The 14,270-nt window shown below is 42.8% G+C and overlaps 1 protein-coding gene across 4 annotated transcripts in view; it reads left to right on the top strand.

The window, feature by feature from the left end:
- Positions 1 to 14,270, top strand: part of BAZ1B (bromodomain adjacent to zinc finger domain 1B) — a 50,533-nt gene that overhangs the window by 403 nt on the left and 35,860 nt on the right. For 3 of the 4 annotated variants that reach the window (XM_055713187.1, XM_055713196.1, XM_055713211.1), the window contains exons 2-5: positions 5,723 to 5,839; positions 7,838 to 7,982; positions 8,881 to 9,079; positions 13,335 to 13,456. In XM_055713187.1, coding sequence (XP_055569162.1) covers positions 5,723 to 5,839; positions 7,838 to 7,982; positions 8,881 to 9,079; positions 13,335 to 13,456 — 583 coding nt within the window. Of the gene's footprint in view, positions 1 to 5,722; positions 5,840 to 5,897; positions 5,939 to 7,837; positions 7,983 to 8,880; positions 9,080 to 13,334; positions 13,457 to 14,270 lie in introns of those variants that run through there. The other variant, XM_055713200.1, reaches the window with a different exon arrangement.

Below are 14,270 nucleotides of genomic sequence, written 5' to 3'. Positions count from 1 at the left end.
CGGCGGGGCGGAACAAAGCGCGGCGACCGGGGCCGCTCGGCCGCCCTGGCGCCGGCTTCCGGCGGGGGGCCCGGCTCAGCTGCCGCCGGGCTCGGCCCCGGCGCCGCTTAGTGCCTGGCGGGGGCCTGGCGCGGTTTAAAAGGCGGTTCCGGTCGAGGGGAGCGCGGCCGGGGAAGCGGGTCCCGTCGGGGCTGCCGGGCGCCGCGGGCACGGGCCGGTGTCGGCCGGGGAGCGCAGGACCGGTTCTGCGGGGTGCGGCGCCCGCTGGCGGGGTGTGCCCGGCGGGGAGGGGGGCGTTGGGACGGGGGGCTCCCACCGGGAGGACAGAACAGCGACAGAAGCAGGCTCTTGTGGAGAACCAGGGGTTTCGTTCTGGGTGTATGTTCTGGGCTGCTTTCGCATGAAAACCACTTAAAAAAAAAAAAGTGATTCCACGAGAGTCGGCGTGTGACAGCCCCGGGGCTGCAGGAAGCGACAGGCCAGGCGGGCAGAGGCACGGGGTGTGCGGCCGCAGGGGCTGGAGGGGCAGGACTGCGCCTGTACCTGCAAACTGCTGCTGCGGGAGGCTGGTTTGTTGTCTGTGTTATAATGATCAAAATCTGGGGAATTAAGGACTGCAAGTGAGATGGAAATGAATGTATGAGATGGAGATGAATGTACCTCAGAGATCCAGGTGATGCACAGGACAAAGGGACTCCAGAACTTACACGGACCCCGATATTGGAGAGTGTCCTGTTACTTCAGCATGAAGAACAGCCACTGAAAGGCTTCAGGAATGGTTAGGTGGGCACTTCTTCCTCTTCGAATGCTATCTGAGTGCAGATAGGCATTGCTGATGTATTTAGGCCAATAAAATGAGATTGGGTAGAGTGCTAGCTACTTGCTTTTTAACAGTATTTTAAATCAAAGCATTTAATCCGGCACTCAAAAACCTGCTGTTGTGGTGTGTGCAAACTGAAAGTAGCTCAGTCATCCATCTGATCAGGCAGAGACCTGTTCTGCCTTTCCTGTGAGGAGCAATCGGTGATCAAAGGCAGAGTAGCCTAGTTACTACTTTTGTAAAAGAGGATGTGGCTGTAAGGTTCATCTGCCTTCTAGGAACAGCAGAGAGGAGTTATGGAACAGCTTCTGAGAGTACCAGTCTGTTAGTATGGTTCTTGTGGATCCCTGAGTAGATGGGAGGGCATGTTTCTGCAGACACTTGGATGATATTAACATTAAGGGAGAAAATGAATGGTTTTTCATCCCCAGAGGAGACTTAGCTGCAGGGTCAGAAGGAAAGAGGCAACCAATGCAAGCACTGAGGTTCTAGAGAGATGCTCTTCTTTTGGAGAAAGTACTTCATGGGGTGCTGTGGGAGGTGTTCAGCCTAACATGTTCTAGAAAGTTCATCTTGGCAGATAAGATGGTATGAAGCTAAAAAGAGAAACTAAGTAATGCTGGGTTTCTGTCTTGCTTTGTTGACTGTGTATAAGCTAGGCAAAAAGTGGAACAGAAAATTGCAAATGAGTCAGTACGTCGAAGGGAGATGTTACTGAAGGAAGACTTGGGTTTTTTTTGGTCACTGCAGTTTGTCTTGCATAGTGCAGAGGAATGGCTTTTGTGGGTGGGAACAGCCAACAGAGGGTGTGTGTCAGGAGGTACCGGAGTCTTCACCCAGAGCAGTACTTTATGTTGTTTATGCCAAGGCCTTGCAGAATATGATCTCCTGAACTTTTCTTTTTCCACCTTGAAAAACTGTTGATCAGCTCTTCCCCTAAAGAGTATTCAGATTTTTATACTGCACAGCTACAAATGAGGTGTTTGAAAGACAGAAAATGTTCTTAAGTCTTTTTTTTTTTTTTCTCTTTTATGTGTGTGTGAGGATTTGCAGCTGGAGATTGGGATACTGTATATGAGGAGAGATGTCTGCCCCATGGGCATGTACTATGAAAGTCTGGCGGCAGTAGACAGATGGATAGACACGTCATCAGAGCTCAGGTGTTTCTTTGGGTGTGATATTTCTTTGTAGTTTTACATGGTTTCCTTTGTCTGCCAAATCCCCCCAAAACCTTTTAAGAGAAACCATGCCGTGTAGAGCCCGTTGCATATCCTGGCAAAGCCTTGGGCTTCTTGTGTCTGCTTCAGAGTGAGCCTTGCTAATTGGGTGGGTATGGGGATGGGTGGATCGCTGGGCAGTTGGAGGTAGAGTCGTTCTTGCAGGAGCCCTGTAGGACCTGCTCTGTGTGAGATGTCAGGGAAATGCTTCACATGTGGTATGGTCTTTGCCTGATTGGTGTCATCTCTGTGCCTGGTCTGTGGCACATGTACTGAGCATTTGATGTCTAGCAAGCACTGGATTTGTTTCCTGGTGAGCAGATAATCTCTTCCGTTAGTGTGTGGGACTGTGGCAGCATGTGCTGGGCCGTGCCGGCTGTGGTTTGGAAAACGGCACTAACAGCTCAAGAGAGATGCTCGGTTCAGAGAACTGACCAGTCTGGGCTGGCAAGGAGGGGACTCTTTCAGCCAAAGCTTTCCTGCAACCATCAGTGTATGGTTTTGGGAAGCTGTGTTGCTGTCCTGCCCATATAAAAGCTTGCTGTCTGTCTCTAGTTAGTGGTTTTGTATGGTTTTGTATTACTACTTAATAGTAGTCTTGTGCAGTAGTTAGCTTGTTTACTTTTAAACATTTTTCTTTAGAAGGGTCCCTTGCTTTTATTGTAACTTAGTATTCTGCCTTTCAGCATTAAGTGATCTTCAGTGTGATGCAAACAAATGTGATGTATTAACTGTCACACAGTGGGTAGTCAGCTGCTTAATTTGTGTGTTATTCATGGCTTTTTGGGGATTATTCACAAGTAACTGGTATGCAGGGTTTGTTATTTATTATTGTGTTGGGAATTTGTGGCAATGGCAGCTCTAGCTGTGTAGAGAGAAGGGTTGGTTGTGGCATACCAGTAAGCCCTCACTTGTAGTCCTGAATCAGACCTGCTGAACAGTCTGAGATTTCTTGGGTTAGTTTCCAGTCTGAGTGGAAAGGACAAATAGCGTATGGGTAGTGGAAAGTTTGAGCTATAGTAAACTTTGCAAAAACATCCTCCTTTATTTTGACTTTGTGCTGGCTCCAGGATTTCAATGCAGAACCTGGCTTAGGAGCTTGTGGCAGAGCACAAAAGGCAGGGTGGGCACTGTAGGCATGAGTCTCAAGCACTGGTTAAGGAATGTGTCTAGGGGTCAATGTTAGATGAACTGACTAGCTGTAATCGGAACTAAATTGCAATTGAGAGGCAGAGTGGAGCTGGACAGGGAAATAGCTATACCTGCTGCTTTTATGTTTGCTGTTGATCTGAAAAATGTGTCCTGATATGGTGCGATTAAGCTTGTTCTCATAGGTGTGTACAAGGAGGGGGAAATTATCAGCGAAAATTCTCATGGATCTTCCTGTCAGCATGGGAAATGGTGTTGGGAAGAAAGCTTATCTTTCAATTATTTTTCAACTGGAGACGGGCATTTACGTGTTGTCCTGGCTGGAAGGAAAGGGAGGTTCTCACACACAGAGAGAAAAGAAAGTTGATAAATGTAGGAGTGAAGTAGACCATAGTTTATTTCCCAGCCATATCTCAAATATTTGTTTAAGGGTTCAGGACATACAGTCCAACTATAAGAAGTGTGTCTTTCCTTTAGCACTTGTGTTGTGGCAGCTGTGAGTCCTTTGTATGTAGGTGATGTCCCTGGATGTGCAGAGGGAAGGCCTAGTGGGTAGTGAAGCTGGGGCTGCTGAATGAAGCTGAAGGCTGCTGTTGCTCATATGTTTAGGCTCCTGTCTGTGAGAACTGAATTTGGTTTTAACTCTTGTTTTTGTGGGAAACGCATAGGAAGGCATAGTATTATGGTTGCAATTTAGTCATTATTAAAGTGGTTAATTGCTGTAAATTCAAGGAGGACTCCAGGTTTCTTGTTTGATTCCTCCCAGCTCAGTATTGCTACAAAAATTTGTTAAAAAAGTACTTCTGGTCTGGTCAGCGGTGCTGTGCAGATGAGTTCCTCCGCAGGCTGTGGTTGCTCCTTGCCACTGCCTCACCTGCCTCTGCCCTCTAGCACTACTTGTTTCTGTGGAAACTTAAGCATCTTTGAAACCTCAAGGAGGGGTAAGAATTGGCCAGAGGGCTCAAAACTTAGTTGGGTGATGGCTTTGCAGCAGATGAGCAGTCTGATGAGCATGAGACTCCACAAGCAGGGCAACCTGGGGAACCACAGGATTTCTCTTTTTGGGTTTTAAGGCCTGCTCCAGGCAGAGGGAATTCTGTCCTTAGTGGTAGCCTTGTCTGGAGATGGCTCTGTTCTTGGCTTATGTTCTTGCATGGCAGCAGTTGCTGTGGCTGTAAGATACTTGTATATCAACATCCACAGTGCAGCTTCTGTACCTTGTTGCGCTTTACCTTGGGACTGTGAAGAAATGTCCAAGAAAACTTTGCTGGAGTGTTAATTTGGCTTCCTAATAGAAATTAAAAAAAAAAAAAATTGCACTAAAATTGTCTTGAAAGACAAAGCATATGCAGGATATGATGAGCGATTTGCTGTGGCTGGTGGTTCTGCCTTTGCAGGAGTGTGGAGAATCTACTTGTTCCCACAGAGACTCTTCTAATTAGCACTTGTGCTGTAGCGGGCTGAGCTGTTGTAGTTGTTGCAAGTATGCTTTGTGTTCTCTACTTTTCTGCTGGAGAGTGTGCTGCAGGAAAAGGGAAGGATGCTTTTCCTGCCTCTTTCATAATTTCTCCACTTAAATTACCATCAATAAGCATATGGCAACTTAAGCAGGCTGCAGTGGGGTAATTTGGTATGGGTTTACACTGTGCTAGCTTTTCTAGTAATTGTGCCTGTACGTGTTTTATCTATAGAAAGTATGAAGTAGCTTATATCTGTTTACACTGACAGTTAATTACTGCCTAGGCAGAATGGGTAGAGCACAGCCCCAGATGCTTACAACAGAGTAGCTAATGCTCTAATTCATAATGCTGTCTGTACTGCCGTGACTTGCCTGTGCACCCGTTAATCCTAATGGCCAGAATAACTTAACCTTGAGGCTGATTGTGATATGGGAAGCAGGTGATGCAGCTGGTGAGAAAGATCCTCATGTTGTGCTAATGCAGGAGGTTGCTCTTGTTGGAAGCCAAAGGAAAGCTACTGGCCTTTCTAGTGATTTCAGTTTCAAAGCTTTTGGGGTTTTTTTGCTCAAAAGATTAGGGATATTGGGTAGATTGGTAATTTGCACCTAATGTTTTATACCACCCTAAGGCATTAGTACTAGTAGTTTCCCAACAGTTATTGTCGAGCATTTAGTGGCAGTCCATGCTGTGTCTCCTGCGTGTGCCTGTGATATTTTGTGCTGTTTTCCAATGAATCAAGAGTGGAAAAGCTGAAAAGTAACTTAGCACTGCCACAAAATGTTCAGCCGTATGTATTCCATGTGTGCAGTTCAGCTGATGGTGGTGTGGCACCTTCTGTATGCCCGTGCTGGACAGGATGGGAACTTAAGCTGCAGAAAGCTCCAGTGCATCCTGGTCTGAAAACCGATCGGATTTAACACAGCTTCTTCACGGTAGACACAGGGTCAAACTGTACTGTAGTGATCATCAGCCTTTGAGCACTCCACTAGTAAGGGTTTAATTGAATTTGTCTTCTGCTACTGTGGTTATGCTTTTCACTGCATAAATCCTGTTTTCCTGAGCTGCCACTTCTACAGAGAGTATGAAGCACGTTTAGAGAGGTACAGCGAACGAATATGGACGTGCAAAAGCACAGGAAGCAGCCAGCTGACGCACAAAGAGGCTTGGGAGGAGGAGCAGGAAGTTGCTGAGCTGTGAGTACCAGTGAAGAAATTGCTATGTGTCTGTCTTTAGGCATTGGGGCAGAAGAATGGACTTGGGAATGATATGCGATTGCTAGTTTATGAGGCGAGGTAAGTAGCTTTTTACTGGCTCTAAGTAGATCTGGGGATTCTGGAGTTCAAAACAAAGTCCAAATTTGATGCCATCACTAGTGCAGTTGAATAATGTACTTTAGTGCTGAATCTTGGTATTACTTGAACAGAATAGTTCAGCATATGGTACTTGGCATATTTTAAAGCCCCTTAAATAATGGGAGTTTTTCAGAGAGGGGAAAAAAAATAAATCTTGAAGGGGCTAAAGTAAAAATACAGTAAAAAGGGTCCGTTGGAAGTGTTTCACATCAACCCAGGTCCACAGCTGTAATTATTTTTTCCAGATCTGCACTGGAATAGATTGTTATACTAAAAAAAACCACCAACACTTTGGAGGGAGATTCTGGGGATCTGCTCTACTTGAAACAACAAAGAATAAAGGGAAACAAGCAAGAGTCGTTACTCTTTTCAGACCACCAGTGTTCCTCTGGGCTGCCATTTCCCTGACCTCCCCTCTGGCACATGGCACGGGCCCTGAATCCTTGGTTGAGATCCAGCATGACCCGTGCCATAGAAGTGAATTTTCTGCAAAGGTGCAAGTCCTTGGCTCAACCAGCATATATAACTAACTTTGTGATTACCAAAATGTGGGAATTATGCCAAACAAATGGCATGTTTCTGTTCTGTGAACTGATGACTTGGACTTCTGTGACTGGGTTTTTTTTTCCCTGGGTTTAAACTGGGGAGATTGTCAGCAGTACTGCCTAAGAGGTGCAGTTTTCTGCTGCCTTTCTTTCATGAAGAATCCACATTTCTGGTTCATTGACAGGACTTAATAGCCTTAGCCTAAGGAGAAATTCATCACATCCTTAAAGGCAACAAATAATGAACGTATTTGCTAGTAGTCCTAATTTCTATGAGGCTGAAGTACTACTGTCTTCAATCTTTCTTCTCTAGTGTTGTTGTTTGAGCAGAGGGTGCAGAGCCAGCTTCATAAACTGATAATCCTGTTTCAAAAACCACTGGTCTAGTGCCACTTGCTTCTGGTTAAAAATGTTATGTTAGTTGACTGCTTCTGAAAACATTAAGAAATGTAAATGAAATATAAATGCAAGATTTCTCAATAGTAAGTTTAGCTATAGTCTCTCTAAATGGGGGGGGGGGGGGGAAGACTGTGAAATGAGGTTTTGGGCTTGTTTCTTTGAAATGGGATTAAAAGTTTCCCAGGCTGTTCTGGAAAAATGGAGTATTTTGTTCCTCCTTAGAGTAACTGGAAAAGAACTTTACTTTTTAGTCAGAAACCTTTGTGCAATATATTTCTTAGTACTCCTGTCAGCTAACTGACCTGATCTTTTAGGAAACTGGTCAGGTAAATTTGTAACAGTCCTTTCTCTTCCTTGAATGAAAAAGTTTGAAGATCATGATATGGTGAAACATACAAAATATTTTGGTCTAGAAAGATAATTTGATTGTGCAAACCTGCTGCTGTCTTCTTTACTGTGTTAGCAGTCTGTTTGGGGAGAAAGAAATGCTAAATGTTCATCAGCGTAGTGTTATTGTTGGAAGCACAAATCTTGAAGTAACAAGCCCCAGAATAATGGCATGGTCTTGGTATATATTTAACATCTAATAGAGAGGCAGTAATAACCAGCAAGAAAGGGGTCACCATAAGTGCTGCTCTTCCAGAATGCTTTATAGTGTTCCTTCTGGGAAGGACAAGTACAATTTATATTGTCATGCCAATTAACACTTGGGGGGGGGGGGGGGAAGTTGGGGGGATGGGCAGCAAAAAGCCCTTGGATGTTTGCATGCTAATGTGGCATCTGCCTCAAACATTGTTCTGGCTGTTAAATGTTCCCAGAATTGTGAAATGGGAGGCTACTTTGCATTTTGGCTTTTATTCCCTGAATATTGAAAACTTCTTACATGCTTGTTCAGCTTGAAGGAGGAGTTCCCCATCTGGTATGAGAAACTGGTACTGGAAATAGTCCACCACAACACTGTATCTTTGGAAAAGTTGGTGGATGCAGCTTGGCTGGAGATCATGACCAAATTTGCAGTGGGAGAAGAGTGTGACTTTGAGGTAAGGATCTGTTTTCCATTTTATCCTGTGCTTTTGCACAGAGTTAATTTTGGGTATGTAAAGGTAGGAGATGGGAAGAATAGATTAGCCACTTACATTATCAGCAAGATGGTGAGAATTTATTTTCTTTAGAATCTCAGTGACAGCACTTGCTTTTGAATGCAAAATGGTTCTGTAAGCAGAGGCACATGGATGACCCATACCGATAGCAACAGAAAAATTACTGATCTGTTTGTGCATGGGGAAGTAGAGATACTTGTTTTACTGCTTAAATGTGTCGTGGTCTATGTATATATTTAAATATATAAAAATACATATTTAGTTAAAATAAGTTAAAAATTATCTCTCGTAATCTTTTCACCTAAGGTTTTCCCAGGGGAAAGTAGTCTTAAACTAATGTAGCTTGAAGTCAACTGCTTACAAATCTCTAACAATGCTCTAATAATGAGAAAATTCTATGCAGAACTGGGAATAATGAAGAAAACCTAAACTTATTAAAAATAATGGAAAATTTTTAAATGTCCTCTGTTAGCAATCTGTTTAGGACATACTCTCTCAGCTGGGGCTGCTGAGAGAGCATGCTTGCACCTTGCATGCACATTCTTCCCTTAGTCTAAGAAAGCAGCATTATTAAACGCTGGAAAAATTTGTGGACTGGCAGTTCTCTCTTCCTTAGCAATTTGCATAGAACTTCTAGGTAGGAGTAGTAGAAAGAAATCGTGTAACTGTTTCATGAGAGAGGGATCATGAGCCTCTCTGAAGGAGGATGTCAATTAAGTGTTTTGCCACATTGTGGTTAGTAGGTCATCAGCTGCTTTGTTTTCCTTCCTCTTAGTGTTAAAGCTCATTAGTTCACATCACTTGCTTGGGTTCAGTTTTCATTGATACTTCCATGCAGGTTGGTAAGGAGAAAGTGTTGCCTGTGAAAGTTGTGAAAATACATCCCCTGGAGAAAGTTGATGAAGAGGCATCAGAAAAGAAATCTGATGGAGCCTGTGATTCCCCATCGAGTGACAAGGAGAACTCCGGCCAGGCAGCCCAGGACAATCAGAAGGAAGCTATCCTGAAGGAGGATGAAAACAGGAGGGAATGTATAAGTAAGTAGTAGGACAGCATGCCAGTAGGTAGCACCTGGAAGTGAGTGTTTGAACCTACGTATGTCTTGGGCCTGGGCTGTCAGTATTGTATGTGTTGTTTAAACAGCGTTACGTAGCAAAAATTCTGAAATGGTCATTGTTAGTGGTGCAGCTCTGGCATCAGTGCTGTTGGCATTCAACTATTCTTGCCTGGTTTAAAGCAGAAAACCTGCTGTCATTCTAAGACAGGGGTCCTCAAACTACGGCCAGTGGGCCGGATACAGCCCTCCAGGGTCCTCAATCCGGGCCCCCTTATTTACAGAACCCCCTGCCAGGGGTTGGGGGGGAAACCAAGCAGCCGCAGATGACTGCCTGCCACTTCATCCGGGCGCTGACCTCCTGTTCAAAAAGTTTGAGGACCCCTGTTCTAAGGTGTAATACCAAAAGCTATGCATGAAACTTATAAGCTTCAAAAGGTATAACAAGTATATTTAGAAAAAAAAGAGGAGGGGGGAACAGCAAAGCCTCATGCAGAATCATAAAGTTCTAATGTGGCATTCATCCTCAGAACAAATATCTCTGGTTCTAAATCCTGTTGCTCTGCAGTTAGAGACAAGCTCTTAATTCTTTCATATGCCCAGCTGACATAAAAACTAAGGTGTTTGGTTTTTTTTTAATTTTGGTTTATCCCCTTTCCAATTTTCAAGTGCCAAGACAAAATTAGTGCAGAAAAATACATACAAATTTTTTTCTAAGGGTTCAAAATAAAGTATGCTTTGAAACATTGTTCCCTCTTTCATATCTGTTCTCCCTTGCTGCAGAACTAAACAGTGGATGTCCAGGGCTTTTCTTGACTGAGAAGGTACTGTTAAAAGAGAGAAAAGAAAAAAAAAAATTGGTTTAGTGTCCTGTGTAACTTCTTAAAAATGGAATTAGAGGAGTCTTTGCAAGATATTGCAAAAAGTGTTTTCAAGCAAACAAAAAAAACCCCAACCCCACAGCATAGCTCTAATCTGGGTAGCTTAATTTTAAAGGCACATAAATGTAATCATTGATCACATTTGTAAATAGCCGCTCTGACATCTGGGGAAGGTGTATATATAACCTCCTCTAACATGGGGAAGAGGAAAATCAGAAAACAGCCCAGCAAGTGATTAGCGAAGTCAGGAGAGGAAAACAAGTCTTACCAAGCTCTAGTCCCGGCTAGCCCCAAGCTTAGTAGTTGTCAGCTGTTTCTGATTGGCACTGGGAAAAGTTATGAGCCGTTTTGATTTCAAGGTAGTGCTGTGTATAACCAGGAAGGAAAAAAGTGTTGTAGAAACAATCTGGCTTTATACTCACCCTTTGAAACAGTAGCAGTGCTTGGAGACTTGAGAGGAACTAATGTATGATGCCTTTTTTGTCTGGTTGGTTTTTAGTGGGTTTCTTAATTTGTTTTGTTAATCAATGGTAGTCCTCTCAAACTACCTCATAAAGGGCATGGGAAGTACCTTTTACTTTAAAAATGTTCATTTACCAAATTTACAGTAGCATTTTTGGGCTTGGGTATTTATAAAATCTACCATAATATTTAATTTATTGGTGTGCAGTATTCTAACCAGCTGTGTTCAGCTGCGCTCTTACTGACATTGTGGGTATAGCACTCTGAGATTGGAAGATACTGCAGGACTGGGGATTCCTGCACCTTTTCCAGTGTCTGACTCAGCTGGTTACCTGGCCTGTGTTCAGTTGCCTCTGTAAACTAGGACTGTCTTACCCTTTCTGTAGAAGATGAAACTCAACACTTTCAATCAAAGATGCTAGCAGTCGTAACGTAATCAGTAAAAGCAATAAGCAGTTACTCAGTTACTCTTTTTCCTTGTACATGTGTATTTATTAAAAAGATGTTATTGCTAATGCTTTTATATTCCAAGTTATAATAGAACATAGCTTTATAGTAAACTCATTAGTGAATCTATATTCCAGAGTCCATTAAAATTTGTTGTGTTGATGCAGCATACCACAGCATTAGTGAAGGCTTGCTTTCATTTAATAAGTTCAGGCCCTGAATTGCACGTGCAGGAGACTGTAGAGTATCTGGAGGTACTCGGCAACACTTACTTTGACTTTTTCCTTTCTAATAATTTGCATACTTGACCACTGGTAATGTGGGTTGAGGTCACTATGCAAGAGTGAGCGTTTAGAAACAGTCAGGGGCTTTGCAGAGCAGTGTGTGACGTAAGAGCTGTACCTTTCTGCACACACGAGGGGGCAGAGTTAACCTTTGCATTTTTACTAATACTTATGTCAAAACTTGCTGATTTCGTTGGAGGAAAGAAGGGGCAGAGAGTGAGCTTTGGCCTCTCTGGTTAGGAGTCTGCTGTGCTTCAAAAGCTAAAAATAAGGCTTTGTACCCAGTTTTGTTGCATCGTATTTGCAGTCTGAAGTGCCCTTGTATTCTTAGTTGCTTAGGGAGCGAACTCTGGGAAATCTGCAGAGGTGAGGAAGGGCTAGTTTTTCCTGCAAATGGGTGGTGAACTGCTGCAGGTAGGTTCTACAGCTTGAGCCATACTTGGAACTAATACTGTTTTGGAAAATCCACAGTAAGTGGTGAATAGGAGGAGACAACAACAGCACAGCTGCTTTATGAGGTTCCAGTAGCGTAGTGAATGTAAGTTTTATTACAGTGCAATGCAACAACCAAGAAGCATGCTTTTTGTAAAATAACTTTAGGAAGGAATGTATAGTTTCTTTCCCTGCCCCCAGGTATCCAGGTGCTGTTTGATAAAATTCAATGTAGTCATCCCTATTTCTAGAATCTAGAAAGTAAATCGCAAAGGGGAGTGGTTACAGGCTTGTTGCAGAGGCAGCAGTGTAACAGAGTCCTTTAAAGTCAGAGCTGGGAGTAAGCAACACATTGTTATTTTTTACATACAAACTTGCTGTGTTTGTATGTAGATCCAGAAAAGACAACATTCAGCTGCTTGAAGGACATTGAGGCAGATCTTTTACAGAGCTTGAAATGTCTTGTATGTGACTTCAGTTGTGCTGTTGAGCAGAAAAGTGTAGTTCAGTATTTGTGAACTTACCAAGATTTTTTTAATACAAATGTGGAACCAAAGCTGGCAAAAGTTATGTCTCGGCCTGACTTGCAATGAGAGTTTGTCTCCTTTCATGCGTGCTATCATTGTTAAAAAATTCAGGGGGTTTTATTTTGAAGAAAAACTTCTATAATGTGTGATGCTTGGAGCAGAGGATTCTACATTGCATTGTCTGAAATGTGGTCAGTAGCTGCTCACTTAGAAATACGGTACAGTGAGCTTGTAGCATCTGTGATCTGCTCCCTAGGTGGCTGATTTTGGAAGGCTGGGGAGGTGTGGGGCAGAACTTGGTTTTCTACCATGTAAGCTGTAATGCTGCTGAAGTTTAAATGCTATAGGGATTACAATATGATAATTTAAAAAAATATCTATATATTTTAAAGTCTGACTTAGGTCTAGGATCTACTTGTATTCTGCCTGTACTTAGCATGATAGGTGAGAATAATTATCTTACTTTAGTGTTTTCTTTGAGTCATAGCCACAAACAAAAACATTTGGGGAATCTCTTCAGTAAGCCTGGATTTTGTCTTAAATTACTCAGTTCGCAAATGTTAATCTAGAAATAACAGTCTCAACACCAGCTGGCAAGAAGATATGATGCCTTTCTACTCCTTCAGTTACATCTCTCTTGAGAATAAAAAGACTGGTTGTATAAGTATGCTTAAAATCTCCAGCTAAACCAGCCCATACACGTAGGGCTCATAACTGTAAAATGCTTAATGACCACCAAAGTTAAATGATCTTAAAAGTTACTTTAATTTAGAGTCCGTAATTTCTGCAGTAGAATTATTTCAAGTATGGCATGGCAGAAACAGCTAGGGCTCTCGGCAGAAGCACCCTAAGCAGGTTACTGTCTCCCTTGCACAAATTTTATAGACATTTTCTCCCTTTGCATAGGTAGTGCAGCTTACTATCTGTAAAGAGATGGGTTTAAATACTGCAAGTGGTCCTTTATACTCCTTGAAGATAAGTGTTACCTCTTACTTCAGAACAGTGTAGGGACTCTGTTCCCAGCCTGCATCTTCAGGATATTTGTAAAACCTGATCGGGGATTTTTTCATGATGTTCTAGTTTAACCAAACACTATAGAGATGGCAAGGGGTGAGGTTTCCAGTCCAGTGATAGTCTGGATTCTTTAAATATTATTTTTTGGACTCTAATACTAAGGCACTTAATGTCTTACTTTGCTTTATCAGACGATCGAGCACGTAGGTCTCCTCGGAAGCTTCCCACATCTTTGAAGAAGGAAGAAAGGAAGTGGGTTCCGCCTAAATTCCTGCCACACAAATATGATGTCAAGCTGAAAAATGAAGATAAGGTAATTTTTTTGCTTGAATCCTTTTTATTAGAACAGAAATATGCAAGTTTAATTAAATGATTGCTATTGGTGTGTCTATACAGCACAATGTGGTACTTCCTGCTGGAGTCATAGTACTGGAAGCAGGGTGGCTGTAGCTGACGGTGAGGCTGACTGGGCTGGTGGTTTCTGTGTATAATTGGGTTTTGTGTGTGGGAACACCTGACGGTTCCCTGGTACCACATGCTGAGTTACAGTGCTGCAGTAGCTTTAAAGCGGTTGCTGTTACTAGCTAATCTCTGGTCAGGCAGTTAATGAGACTTGGTCAGAGGTAGGCTAGTTAAATCATGAGTGGAAGTTGCTGTTTTTCTAACTGAGCTTCTGAGAGTCATAGGTAGCTGTGCTTCAGGAGGCTCTGTGTAGCTGCAGTACCACTGCATGCTTTTTGTCATCTGTTTTCTAATTTGACAAGGGAGGCGGTGCTGACCTCAATTTAATGAGTACTGCTTGTAGAGTTACTCCTCTGGTCTCAAGGAAAAAAAATCAAAACAAAATAAACATCAATATGTAAAAGCTTTTAAATTAGTAGCAAGTACAAGCTGGAGGAAGGTCAGAGGTAAAGCAATGGCTTTGGCAAGAAATCTGCAACATAATGTGTTTTACTTTTCTGGCTAACTGAATCTCCTACTGATCTCTGTGCGCCTCAGTTCTGCAAGTTCTGTTTCGTTTGTTCTGAGTCTTCACAACAGAGCTTTGGAAAAGAAGAGTTTGTGGATGTGAAGCAGTACAATGATTCTTGCTACTTTTAGCCATATGATATGTATTTATAATGTGG

This window comes from Falco cherrug, chromosome 1, assembly GCF_023634085.1.
Source record: "Falco cherrug isolate bFalChe1 chromosome 1, bFalChe1.pri, whole genome shotgun sequence".
Taxonomy (NCBI): domain Eukaryota; kingdom Metazoa; phylum Chordata; class Aves; order Falconiformes; family Falconidae; genus Falco; species Falco cherrug.
Note: the sequence above shows the minus strand (reverse complement) of the source record. Positions and strands in the feature narration are given on the sequence as shown.